The 14,343-nt window shown below is 49.4% G+C and overlaps 1 protein-coding gene across 2 annotated transcripts in view; it reads right to left on the bottom strand.

Moving 5' to 3' along the window:
• The window catches only part of Auh (AU RNA binding methylglutaconyl-CoA hydratase), a 94,175-nt gene that overhangs the window by 37,192 nt on the left and 42,640 nt on the right, over positions 1-14,343 (bottom strand). For both annotated transcript variants that reach the window (XM_032884412.1, XM_032884411.1), the window contains one exon: positions 13,876-13,932. In XM_032884412.1, coding sequence (XP_032740303.1) covers positions 13,876-13,932 — 57 coding nt within the window. The remainder of the gene's footprint in view (positions 1-13,875; positions 13,933-14,343) is intronic.

The following is a 14,343-nucleotide window of genomic DNA, read 5'->3' on the forward strand; positions in this document are numbered from 1 at the left end:
CAATTAATTCCAAGGCCCCGGGAAAGGGCAGTGGCCCTGCTGATGTTTCCAGACAGCACACTCTACAGCGAGGGCCACAGCAAGGCAAAGCCTGAAGACCAGCAGCTGAGGCTCATTAGGCTGGGAAAGGGACACAATTAACCCTTTGAGAGAGCAGTAAAACAACTTCCTGAAACAGCTGTACAGGCTACAACCGAAGCTCACACAAAAAATGGCTTCCCTTTTGTACTGCATAAATTAATGCTAGCTCGATTGTTATTTCTATTTTTAAATTTAAAAAAAATGAGGATTGGTAGATTTAAATATGAATTTTTAAAAACTTCTTTCTTTGAAACAGGGTTCCACTGTGTAAGCCTGACTGCTACAATCCTCCTGTCTCAACCTCCTGTGTGCTGAGATGACCTGTGTGAAGCACTACACCCGGCTTATGATGTGGTGTGTGTGTGTCTGTATGTGTCTGTGTGTCTGTGTGTGAGTGCACACACACACACACACACACACACACACACACACACACACACAGAGAAACAAATAAAAGTGTCTATAAGGTCTCTAACACAATGGTCTGAAGACACAAGGTGAGAAACAAGCCAGACACAGAGGGGGACACAAGGCATCTTTACTCCATGGCTTTCTGCCCAGATAAGGCACATGAGGACAGGGTAAAGCGGCCTCCTCGATGAAACGCACTACACAGCACACACAAACCCCAGACCGTCACGGGACAGAGGTGGGAAACAGTAGCTGGGCAAGCACATGGTGGCCTTGAGCCTGTAAACCAGCTCCTCTGGAGGCTGGCGCAGGAAGCCAGCCTGGGCTGCAAGGCAAGACTCCGGCTCTAAGACACCCAGGAAATAAAGAGAAGGCTGAGTAGAGACGCATCGAGATGGGACTGTCCCGGAGTCAGTCACAGCACTTGTCATAGGGATGGCACAGGGCAGCACCCTGCATGGAGAACCAGGGTGCTCAAGACGGTGGCCGTGCCAAGACCAGACCTCAGCAAGCCCAAAAGTGCTGCAGGGAGATGGCAGGAGAATCCCGTAAGAAACAAGGGATCCACACCGACACCACAGCAAGTGGGCACCGCAATACACGTCTCCTAACTGGACAGATCACAAAGCGAAAGCTGAGCGGAAGAGAAGAGAACTGAGCCTAAGGCCGCCGATGACTGCTAGTCTCTTTCTATGGCCCCTACGAGGCAGTCACACGAGGAGCCAAGGCATTAAAGCATTAACCAAACCAAGCTGAAGTCACAGCCCGGAGCTGAGCGTAGCGTCGGGAAGGCGCTGTCAGAATAGAGTGTGACGCTTCTGGAGGGTAGAAACTGCCCAAAGTAACTTGTAACTCGAGGGGCGTGTGTGTGTTCGGGGGCAGGGTAGTAAACGAATAAAAATGTACTTGATGGAGATGGAAGAGCCTGCCGGAAGCACCGCAGCTTCCGAGTCCAGCGTGTAATGTGGAGAGGGCTGCCGAGATTCAAGTGATGGGCACGGACGGCACAAGTGGCTGAGTGAGTGGCTACCTTAACCTAGCTGCACGGCGTTTTTATCTGCGCGGCCCTCAAAACAACGTGATTTAAAAATAAAAATAGACATGAGCAAATTAAATATGTGAACTTTAAGCTTAAGGAAAGGAATGAGAATACCCAAGAAGAAAATCCCCAAGGCAGAAGGCCTTAAAGGAGCTGTGAACGGGTATGTATGTGTGTGTGTGAGTGTGTGTGTGTGTATGTGTGAGTGTGTGTGTGTGTGTATGTGTGTGTGAGTGTGTGTATGTGTGTGTGAGTGGGGTGTGGTTTTTGTGTGTGTCTTTGTATGTGTGTGATTGTGTGTGTGTGTGTGTGTGTGAGTGTGTGTGTGTTGAGTGTGTGGGTGTATGTGTGTGTGGGTGTGTGTGTGTGTGTGTGTGTGAGTGTGTGTCTGTGAGTGTATGTGTGTGTGTGTGTGAGTGTATGTGTGTGTGTGTGTGTGTGTGTGTGTGTGTGTGTGTGTGTGTGTGTGTGTGTGTGTGTGTGTGTGTGTGTGAGTGTGTGTGTGTGTGTGTGCGTGCGTGTGTGTGTGTGTGAGAGAGAGTGTGTGTGTGTGTGTGTGTGAGTGTGTGAGTGTGTGAGAGTGAGTGTGAAGGACCTGAGGCCAAGGCTGAGAGCACAGAGGCCATGCAGCTCTGCAAACTGCAAACACAGGACTCAGGGAGCTCTGTAGGGGTCACGGAGGCCAAGGGCACCGGCAGTGCTAATTCATCGGAAAACCTGGGCAGAGCGCGCCCACTGCGAGAAGAAATCTCAATGAGTCAAAGTGTAAAACTCATGTGAAACAGAACTGCAAGGGAGTAAGGGGCCAGGTACTCTAAGGACTCGCTAGACACGAGACAATCGTTCTTCCAAATACTTAAGATGGCATCAAGATAACAGGAGAAACAAAAAATGCTCATTTACTTCATCATAAAAAAAGATCCTGGGGTTGGGGATTTAGCTCAGTGGTAGAGCGCTTGCCTAGCAAGCGCAAGGCCCTGGGTTCTGTCCCCAGCTCCGAAAAAAAGAAAAAAGAAAAAAAAAAAAAAAAGATCCTGCTGTAAGCGCCATAGGCACAGAAACCCCAGAGTCTGAGAGTTTCGGCTCTACAGAGTAACACGGGGTCATCGTGTATGGTTCACCCTGGGAAAGCCAAGCTGTCTGTCACAGAAAACCTATCAATGCACCTCAAGTATCGAACTACTTAGTGTTAATGTCATGACATTTCCTTATCATAGTTAAGAGGAGTGTCTCGGGCTGAAAACCACAAGGGTTCTATGGTGAAACACTTCTCTGTATCCGAGTTACACATAAGACGAGAACTGCTGTGTGTTAGCACGGCAGCGCCTGCAGCTTACAACTCTGAAAAGCTATCAGCAATCATTACTTATTGAACTAATATTTCTCTAGTATCTGAACCAAAATCAAGTGACATCAGGCAACACGGGGTTTTTAAGAAACCCTTTTTTAGAAAGGGAACGGGAACAACGACACGTGATAAAAGGAAAAAGGTAAATGAGAATTTGAAAACCCAATCTCCCTGGACTGTTTTATATGTGTTATCACGTGTCATTCATGTCCTACATGTTTTCCTTCTTCAATGCTCCTCAAGCCAGAGTTTATCAAAATCGCTTCCTTTTTAGCTGAGGTTAAGGGGCCCTGGGTGGGAGCCTCCACCTGAGCTCAGGGTCACCCAGTTGGGAAGGTACATCAGAGGGAGCAGGGACAGTGGGGACAGGAGAGTGGGGCCTTAGAGGAGTAGGCCATGATAGCAATGGACAGACAGACAGATGGACAGACGCAGGACCTGTGCAGACAGCACACAGTTATCAGGTCTAGTGACCCACAGACCCTGAAATATATTCAAGGCCACTTTCTTGTGAAGAGAGAAAAATAAACGAAGGGGAAGTGAGGCAGGGGAGTGTAAACTGCCATTCTAGTTCCATGGAGGGATCTTACAAGTGGCAAAAGTTCCCTTGACAAAGGCCACTTATGCGCACACAGGCACTGGGGGCCCCTGTCATTTTTCCGCAATTCTGACAGACTGCTCACCTCTGACAGAAGTGGACAGCAAGCAGCTCGTCCACAGCAGAGGAGAGGCAGTCCCTGAGCACAGCCAGGTACCCCTGCAATCACCACCCCAGCTCACCTGCACCTCTGAGGACAGGGAATCCTGACAGCGCTTTGGCAAGATAAGGCGTACAGTAAATAGCAGGCCTGGGGGTGTGCTCACTCCTCTGACAGGAGAATGTAGCCTGGTGACTCTGGCACGTGACAGGTACTAGGCTTAATCCCCAGCACTGCCTAGTCCCCTCAAAAGGAATGAACTCCCATCTTTAAAAAAAAAAAAAAAAAAAAATGAGGTAGAGGAATCTGTAGAAACTGACACTGAGTTTAAAACTCATGTGGAAATGAAAAGGAGCAAGAATCTGCAAAACAACTGGCCAAAAAATGGGGCAGAAAAACCGACTCAGGTGTTTTCAAGATTCACCCTGTGGTACTGGCACCAAGCTAGACAAAGGCATTCGTGAGACAGGATGCCAATCTGACTAATTCCATGGAGATCCGAAGGCAGAGTAAGTCTTCTCAATGTGTGATGTGAGGACAGGCAGGGATGTGCCTCACACCACAGATGAAAACCGACTGCCTGCTAACGCAAACCAGATCACTCAACACCCAAAATAGAGCAGAAGACCAGTGTGGACTCTGCCAGCCGGAGGCAGGAGTTCAAGCACAAACCCCTGAGGAGCAGACGTGATGGGCTTCCCCAGTACCAACACTCTGAGGTCTTTGAATGATGTTAAGAATGTGGAAGCCGCCTGGATGTGGTGGCGTACACCTTTAGGAGCAGGCGGGTGGATCTCTGAGTTTCAGGCCAGCCTGGTCTACAGAGTGAATTCCAGGACATCATGGCTACACAGGGAAACCCTGTCCCAAAAAAAGAGAAGCCACCCACGGTAGAACTCACACTGCTGGAACCAGTAGCAACTCGCTGAAGCCAAGCACGTGCAGGCGGGATGAACCATTTTGGTCTAAGCATCCACACCTCAGCTTACTGATAAAGCATTGAGCCACATGGAGGCACCACTCGCAGCGGCTCTAGCTCATTTTTGCATAGTTTTCCAAGATTAAATCAAAGTTCTTTATTGCTTTTTGCACACAGCTGTCAACTTTACTGAATGGAATCTATGCCCATGAGGGCGCCCCAGCACCTCCGTCAACTGTCTTGGTGTGGTCGTGTCCATCATGGACAGTTGTAAAGATACTGAGTCTGAGATACAAACTCTGCTTGTTTTCCCTGATCTGATCATTATCTCATTCCACCTTCTTTTGGGGGTTTGGTGAGACCTAGCCTGGACCTCACAGCAATTCCCCTGCCTCAGAATCCTGAGTGCTTAGATAAGGTGCTTGACCGCTGGGTCTGGCCGAGCCACCCTCTGTGTGTGGTGCTCCTCTTTAGCAGGTCGCAAGGTCTCTCTCCATTGGTGTCTGGACTACAGTTTCTGAGGCAGAAGCAGCCATGGTAACCGCTGCTCTTTTATAAGTGTGTTCCAGGCGCCTCCTACTTACAAGAAAGTTTATTTGTACCAATGCGTCTGAACGCAGTCCTACGGCTCACTTGCTGGGGCCCGCGGCTCTCTACCTGGTAGACCTATTCTATCATTGCTCTTAGCTCCGTCTGCTCTCACTCCATTTCTGTCTTCACTTTTGAGGACTCACTCTTCTCTTCCCTCCTTTAGGGCTTTTGGAAGCCTAGACATTAACCCTTCCAGTCTCGCTGTGATTCACTTTCTTAATTCTGAGTAACTTTCTGCAGACCTGCCCACCTAGTTATACCTCAGACTCGGCTGCCTCCTGCAGCCGCACTGGGCAAGTCCGTCTACACAGTGCGCTTCCTGTAGTTTTCTCGGCTCTGCCATTTCTGTTTGCTGGTACTGACTGGACCACCCTAGTGATGTGAAAAGCTCTAAAACCCTACTCTGGTGAGCAATCATCAGACTTGGAGATCTGGGGCTATCTTGGATTTCAGCTTTTCGGATGAGTCCATACAAACACTCCACAATCAGAAAACTGGATCTGAAACACTCCCAACCCACCATTTTGGATAAGAGATAGTCAACTGATATATTTCATCTTTCGCTTATTTTCTGAAACTTTTCTACATTCCAGTGACTTTTAACTGTGTTCAACATGTACTGAAAGACCCAGCCTTAAGGTCTCAAGTGGCAGATGCCTTAGCAGCTGAAGGACCACAGTGGCCAATTCTAAGTCCTATGACGAGGTCAGACAAACATGGCCTCCTCCTCTGAGAGGCCAGGTTAATGCCCGCCCTGGGATGGAGCGTGTAGATTTCTGGGCTCACGACCCTTTCGTTAGAGCAGGTTGTTAGGGGGGGATAACAACAAGTCCTGTAGTTTTATCCCCAGCCCAGACTGTGCCCCTCTCCTTGGCATTGTTTAAGAGAGCGTCTAGATATTTAATAACCATTTTAAACCAAATATCCAAGTAATATCCAAGACGGGGTTCTTGGCTGCAGCTCCACTTCTCAGGAGAAGGCAGCTGCTCTTCGAAAACCCTTGACGCATTCCCCACGCGTTCTTATTACGATTATGTTCCCGTCCATCCTGCCTGGAGACTTCTCTAGACTTGTCTTTAAAACACGCCCAGAATCTGCCCACAGCCCTGTCCAGGCCATGCCGCAGCCAGCCGTGCCCACCGTCGGTACTGACAAGAAGCCTATTACACCTGCCCTGGGTCCCCTACTCACTGGGGATAAACTCTGAAGTCATTACGCCATGACCAATCCCCACACAGTGAACACTCTACTGCGTTCTGCTGTGGCTACAAGCACCCTCCCACCTTAGCCCTTGGGTGCTGTCTGTGTCTACACACTCTTCCCTGACCTTTTAAGCCTTAAGCCTAACTCCTATGGGACCTTGTCAGTGAGGGTCCCTGGCCTCCTGGTTGCAGAGCCCCACTCCCCTCAGAACCTGTCCCTTGTTTTCTCTTCAGTGCTTTCTACTTCGGGACAGGCACCTGCTCTGCTCTCGGGTTGCAAAGGAAGGTCTGTGGTTCCTTCAAAGCGATCGCCACTTTCTCTAACGGTGCAGGCCGGAGAGCTGTGTTAGTGAAATGAATAAATATGCCTGGCACTCGGGGAACAGAGCAGGAGTGAGATGAGGTGGAGGGGGACCAGAGAGCTGCAGCCTTGCCCACTGGAGTCAACGGACTCTTGACTCAGGAAGCCTCGTGCGATCTATCTACACTGTTTTCGCTAAACCAGGACAGCTAGTCCTAAGTTTCTTTGTCTCTGTTTGGTTGCAAGTTTGGTAGTTAGACGTGTACTCTCTCCTACCTGATCTCAGAAGGGGCATTCCAAGGCAAGAGGAGAGTCCTACAGAGGAGCTTCCTCTACAGCAACCCTGAGCACAGCAAGGAAGTCAGACTACAGCACCCCGCCCCCCAACACACATACACACCACTCCCAGCCCAGTACAGACTGAACTGAGGACGCGGTTCTGGAGGGCTGGAAAGGCCTCCTTACTAAGCCTCTCAGGTCTTATTTTGCTGCGGCGGGCTCTCCTTCCTGAATGACCTTATCTGTTGGCTTTGGCACAGACAGACCTCTTGCTATTTATGATCCTCCCGGGACAGTGGTGACTCGGGCTGAGGGCACTCTGAGATAAGCTCAGATTCTGATGTAAATTCTAGGGAGTTGCAACAAAGGTTATAGACAGAGCTTCCAACCCTGGGCTGTGTTAGCAACAAAACACACTGACAGGATTTAAATGTCAGTCATTACCTCACAGACACGCCTTAACATGGAGCTCCCGGAAAATGTGCCAAGTACACAGCTACCCAGAGGCCCCACTGCTCATCCTAGACAGCGGAAAGAACAAAATGGGGAGTTTGGGGGGATCTTTTTCTCACTCTGAGTATAGCCTCACCCATCAGTCTGCAAAGAGGATTCTCAGTCAGTTGCTCCTTTAACCAGGTAACAACCCTGTCCAAAGGCGGACTAGCCAGAAACTGTCACAGGACAGATGGACAGACTGTCAAATTCGACACATCTCCTCTCAGGGCCTGCAGCCGGACCCTACAACCTAAACCCAAGCGTGCAGGAATGCTAACTGAAGCCAGTGTGTGAACAGTCCGCTGCGGCAGCTCACCCTGCCTGCAGTCCCAACACCTGGAAGACCAGAGTCTGAGGCTAGCACAGGCTACACAGTAAGTTCTGGGCCAGTGAAATACTAGAGATCTTGTATAGGCCCTGTGATAAAGGCTATTAATAATACTTGGAGCCCTTACAAGCTGACAAGGGAACAGACCTCAATGGCGTCATGGGGAGGAGGGTGAGGGAGGAAGGGAGAGGACAAGGCGAAGGGAGGGGCTGAGGTGACGGGAAAGTTAACAAGCTTTACTCAGTCACACAACATGCATGCAGACACAAAAGCACCCACACTACAGCCCATAAATATGTGCAGCTTACAGGGAAAGTAGCAATTTCACCAAGGACAGGCCTGGTAAATGTGCCGGCAAGTTTTACGTCAGCTTCATATAAGACAGAGTTGCCAGAAGGTGGTGGCACTCAGGAAACAGGGGCAAGTGGATCTCTGAGTCCAAGGCCAGCCTTGTCTACAGGGTCAGTGCCAGGACAGCCAGAGCTACACAGGGAAACCCTATCTTGGAAACCAAAACAAACAAAAAAACCAAAAAACAAAACAAAACAACAACAACAAAAACAAAACAAAAAAACCCAAATACCAGGATAAAGTCACCTGAGAAGAGAGAACCTCGATTGAGAAATGCCCCCACCAGGTTAACCTGTAGGCAGTTTCTTGACTGATCCATTTTCTTCCCTGAGGTGACAGGACCCAGTCCAGGTGAGTGGGGCAGGGGATCCTGGATGCCACAGGGAAGCAGGCTGAGTAAGCCATGGAGAGCAAGCCAGGTAAGCAGCGGTCCTCTGAGTTCTGTGCTCCAGTTCCCGTCTCCAGGCCCTTGCCCTGACTCCCCTACAACAGACTTATAAACTGCAAGGTGAAGCCCCTTCTTCCCAGGTTGCTTTTGGACACGGTCTTTATCACAGCAGTACAAACCCTAAGACCCTGTTAAAGGACAAAATAGTGTACCAGTGCCAATAATCAGACATCCAGATGCCGTTGGAAGAACCCAGCACTCCTGTGGAGGCATTCTAACCCAGGCTGCACAATCTCAACTTACTCAAGAGCGCAAACATACCGCATGAGGAGCGGAGAGACCCTAGAAGGTGACCGCCGGGCACTGCTAAGGTCATCAGGACACAGAGCAAAGACACCAGTCCTACCTATGCAACTGCGGAAGTCAGAATTCTGCATCAGATCCTGGACCAAGAAGGAAGCTGGCGGCACAAGAATCAATCCGAGGCCCAGCAGGTGACAGGATACCTGCATGGCTGACTGCCAGTACTTCCCTTCAGCATGTTCTCTGAACTCCCAGATGTTCTCTGAAAGGCTGGAAGGAGGAAGAGAGAGCCAGATCTCCTGAGGGGACTGAGATGAGCAGCTTCCCGCCTTCCCAACTTCATGCAGGGTAGAGTGGGACCTGACGGTGAACCAGGACTGTATCTGACTCACCCTGACAGTAGCAGAGAACCAAATGCTAGTGTGGTCCCCCGTGTCCTGTATGCTAGTGAGGTCACGTTGAAGGACGCGAGCCTGAAGAAGCCACAGCAAGGGCAGAAGCTAAGTCTCCTGGCTCCACCCAAGGTACAGAAATCCACGTGGGAAGCACGGCTGTCACCTGGACTAACCTCTAAGTGCTGGTCAATACAGAAGCGTGGGTCTGAGGAACAGGGGATCACGTCTCCCCACCCACGAGACGCATCTCTAGGGCAGACACATTTCACGTACTATGCTCAAAGACATTCACTTTCTCCAATGCATCAAAGAGGGAAATGCAACACATCCCACAACAATGCTCCCGGACACCCCCCCCGACCCCCCCAAAGACGAACTGTCCCTGTGTTCTCTTAAGTTAGCTCTAGTCTGGAAAACAGGAAAAGCAGACGAGATTGATATTGTAGCCAGGCCTTTTTTTCTGGGACATCGTCCCCACTGGGTGGGGGATGTAGAGACCAAGGGGACCTTTTAGCCACTGGGAACTAAGAAAAAAGTAAAGGTAGGCAGTTTTAATATTAATAGAATGGCCTCAAAAACCAGGTATCTCAGAACTTCTCTCAAGTATAGCAAAAAAAAAAAAAATAAAAAAAAAAAAAAAAAAAAAAAAAAAAAAAAAATAAAATAAAAAATTACCAATTTCAAGGCAGAATTAAAAAAAGAAAAGAACAAAAAATGTATCTTATCTATCAGCGCACATGTGCATATGCATCCCAGGGGGCCAGAGAACAACTTCCCGAAGCCATTCTCTCTATCCACTGAGGGATCCAGGGTTCAAACTCAGGAGTCAGTCTTGCGTCCAAGGGCCTTTGCCAGCTGAACCGTCCCTCAGGCCGCAGAGTGTTTTAAAGTCAGTCTTCTCAGACGATGCTGTCCGTGAAAGGGAAGGAGAGCGAGAAGACAGCAACAGGTAGAAAGGGTGAGGGCAAGTTCCTACAAGGGGCCTCGCCCTTTTAATTAAGACAAAATCTGATTTAAAATAGATTGTTTTGCAACCTAAAACAGAAAGTCAGAATCGAAATAGTACTGTACCATGGGCCGCCTGCAGGACCTTGGTGAGTCAAGAAGAAACCAACCCCTTTCAAAGTGAAACTGCACCCTACCAGCACACTGAGGGGTGAGCCAGGAACTGAAGGCTTCCCGGGTCAAGAACCTGTGAAAATACAGTCCTTGGACTCTATTACAAACTAATACAACAGGCCTTTATCACTCACGTACACTAGAACACCAGTATGCTCCAGCTTTCATTATGAACGTATTTATTGAAAGTTAGGAAACAAATTCTACTCACAAGAAAACAGTTTAAATTCAATCAAGCCTTCCATGTGTCCACTGTGACAGGCCTCAAAAGAACTTAGTGTATGAGAGAAAATTCTTATTTCTCAGCCTTCCCATCTCCCTGGCTCTGAACGGTCAATCTGCCCACAGTTAATCCAAGCAGCTATTCTCACACAACCACTCCATCCCCTACTGGGCTCACAGAGCGCGTCATGTTCAAGGCACAGTCAATACCCAAGTCAGCATGGCCCACCACCAGGGTCTGCAGCTACTAACAGTCAGATGTGTCCCTTACACCTTTCTGGGAGCCCACTGCCAGTTTCCTAGGACGGCGGTGATAAATCACCACAAACAGAGCTAAACAACAGAAAGGGGTCCCCCATGGTGCTGAAACAGATCTATCAAATGTGCACCACGCTCGGTTGGGTGCGGTGGCTCGCACCAGGAAGCAGCACTTTGGAGGCTGATGCAGGCCAGCTGCGGTGGGTTTGAGGCCAGCCTGTGAGGGATACAGAATGACAGCTCACTGACAGACAAGACATAAGTCAAGACTCACAACAAGAACTGTGACAAGAAAAGGGAAGAGAATGGGGAGGAGGGAAAGGGGGAAAGGGAAGGAGGGTAAGGGGAAGAGAGCAGGGGAAACTGACCCTGTAGTAAGACAGTGCTGCCCAGTGTGTGTGTGTGGGGGGCAGTTTCCATCCCCTGCCCTGACCCTGTAACAACATTCACTGCACTAACTCACCTGTCTTCACGTGACTTCCCTCTGTCTGAGTCACTAGATTTAGAGCTCACTCAGATAAATCTGTGGTGACTTCCTCTCAAGACAGTTTATTCCCATGCACGGTGACCCTTTTTCCAAATAAGGTCACATCTACAGGTTCCGGGAAGACGACTGGAGATGGGGGACGGGAGGCGGCAGTCAAACACTAGCCTTCTAGGATTAGTTGCATCCTAGTAAAAGAGTGTATCCTTAAAAGAAGTTCAGGACTGGGATACAGCTAGGCCACAGGGCTCTAGCAAGCATGCTTGAGGGCCTGGGTTTGTCTCCGACACCATAAAAAAGACAAGTCTGAAACAACAAATCACACTTCCGTAATTCAGTTTTATTCCATGAATTATCTACGGATAGACCCACTCTCTTATGACTCCTTCTCCTAGTATCTTTCTTCCTCACTGTAAAGAAGGCGTGTGTACACAGGAAGGCGCACTGCACACAGGGATATGGCTTTCGTAGCAAAATGAGCACTCTCCTCTTGAGTACACTGCTCTGGGCAGATTTCACCTCCCTATCCCCAGACCTTATAGATGGAGACTCTTCTTCCTGGAGGGTTAAACAGCCAGAGGAGCTGGCCGAATGCTAGTCACTTCGCTCCTATGCTAACAAGTTGTCCTTACTTGTGGAAATTACCAAGGGAGGACGCTGTAGGAAGGACTTATCTTTTTGTAAACACGTAAAAGATTCTTGTAAGCTTCAGGGAATCCTCTCACAGGCAAATGGACTCAAGATAAGTACTGTCAATTAACAAACAGCCCGTTTCCCTCCCCACCAGCCTATTCCAGAGGGTGAGATCTATATCCTCTTCCCCACCCCACCCCTCCTCCAACTAGAAAGACCATGGGCCTCAGAGTTTCAAATGTACACCCAAAAGACCAAGAGAGAGATTCCCTCCCTAAACTTTATCTCTGCCCCTAACATCTGGGTGTTCTCTCAGAATCTGCATCCAGAGAAGCTCCAACACAGTTACCTGAAGGTACTCTGCCCCAGCCTCACAGACTGTTTCAACTGGGCCTGCACACTCCTACACGGAGTGCCCAGGTCCCTCAACCTGGACAACAGTGAAACAGCCAGCTTTGGTCCTGCCCCATTAACAGCAGTGCCCCAGTGTCAGCAGGAAGCAGTCAGAAGACATTTCTGCTGCCCCTCATTCATTTATTAGCTATAAAAGGCTTCGATGTTTGGATTCAGGCCTGGGGACAAGGGACTGAGGCACAACATGTTTTACCTACCAAAGCAGATGGGGTCACCAGGTCCTCCCAGCATCTCCCAGTCCCCACCTGGCATACCCTGCCCCCAACCCCAAACTTTCCAGCCCAGGGGCTAAGCTGCCCTTCCCTGAGGGGCTCCTCCCTATAGAATCCAGATTATTTTGTGCATTCGCTCTCTCTCGTGCTCTCACTCTCGCTCTCTCTCTCTCTCTCTCTCTCTCTCTCTCTCTCTCTCTCTCTCTCTCTCTCTAAGCTCTCTCTCTCCCTCCCCTCCCCCCCCTCTCCCTTTCTCCCTCCTCCTCTTTCTCCTCCTCTTCTCTCTCTGCTTCTAGCACCCTTTCTCTTTCTTTCTTCCCTCTCCCTCCTCAATCCCTGGCCCCCAGGGAACTTGCCCAAGCACAGCTCTCCAATAAACCTGCCTTCAGTACAATCTAATTTGGCTTGAATCAGCTCATCTCACCAGCAAACAAGTAACTTATCAGGTACTATATAGTATAATGCACCCATCCTTAAACGATACCTTTCTCAAAGAATGATGTCACAAAATGGGAATGTCTACAAATTCTATGAATCATACCAGCGAAACATTCAGATTTGGGAGGGGCCGATAAAGTATCTCATTGTCAATAATGGCAAAGTGCATTCGTAAATGACTTTTAAAAAGGAAAGCCCCCCGCCCCCGCAACACACACATACACACAGCAGCAGATGGAGAGGAGTCAGCCTAGAGTCCAAGCCAGTAGGATAATTTAAAGCCAGAATGTCCCTAAAACACCCAGCAAGGCACTACAAGGAGCTAGTGGGAGGAGGGGCCACCTAGAAATAGAACTGGTCGGTGGGGTACTGAGAGGGACCTAGGTCCCTTTTCTGTCTCTCCTCACCGCCCCCTTTCTCTCACTCTCTCAGCTTGAGGTGAGCTTGTGCCACAAGCCTTCTAGAAGAACGTCGATGCTTAGCTCAAACACAGACCCAAACAGCAGAACAAGAGAAGTGGACTGAACCCTCCCAAACTCTTGAGCCCAAACCAAGCTTCCCTCCCACAAACTGCTACCTCTAGCATCTTGTCACAGGGGCCAAAGCTGGGCAGCAGCAGAAGCGCCATCTCCTCCTACACTCAGGGTCTGGCTGCGTACCTGACACTCTGGGACAAGTGAACATGTGTTCAAACGGACAGAGCGAAGTTTCAAACTGGCCGTGATTCCCTAAGGAGACCGTGCAAGCAGTGAGACCGACACAGACCATGGGATGGTGCAGAAAGCCAGCAAGTGCAGGCCACCCCCACAGGCCAAACAGATGCTGAGCCTGGACTCTGCAGGATGCACAACTCGGCAGCATCCGCTTCTTTAACCCAAATGCTGCCTTCCCAGCGGACGGGGCTCTGCCCTGTACCCCAGTTCAGGGCCAAATCAAAGACGAGAGACGAGAGCCAGCAATTCATACCTCCACCAGGGATAATCGCCAACTTCGTTTCCACCAGGCCCATTTTTGCAGAGGAAGCTAAAAAGAAATAAAGAGAATTAAATGACAGGCATGTTATCACTTTGCAATGGTAACTTGAAGAAGCAAGGTAAGATTCTCTGAAAACATTGTTACCTATTAAACTGATGCCATGACTTTTAAGCAATTACTTCAATTTTTTTTTATTAAAACACAATGATTCAAATGACCCTCCACCCCACCCTCCATGCCCCTGCCTCACCCCCAGGGGAACAGAGGACATTTTTTTTTGTACAAACTGGCAATGAGCTAGGTCTCAGTGGTCAAAGACCAGAGTGGCAGTGCCACCTTTGGATCTGACGCTGCCGGCTCGGGAAGGCCGGAGAATCCCATTGATGATTCGGAATCAGGGAGAGACTTCACCTACAAGTGCAGGTTCCTTAGCGCATGACAGTCCCCAGACCGAACAAC

The sequence above is a fragment of the Rattus rattus genome, chromosome 14 (genome assembly GCF_011064425.1).
Source record: "Rattus rattus isolate New Zealand chromosome 14, Rrattus_CSIRO_v1, whole genome shotgun sequence".
In the NCBI taxonomy this organism is placed as follows: domain Eukaryota; kingdom Metazoa; phylum Chordata; class Mammalia; order Rodentia; family Muridae; genus Rattus; species Rattus rattus.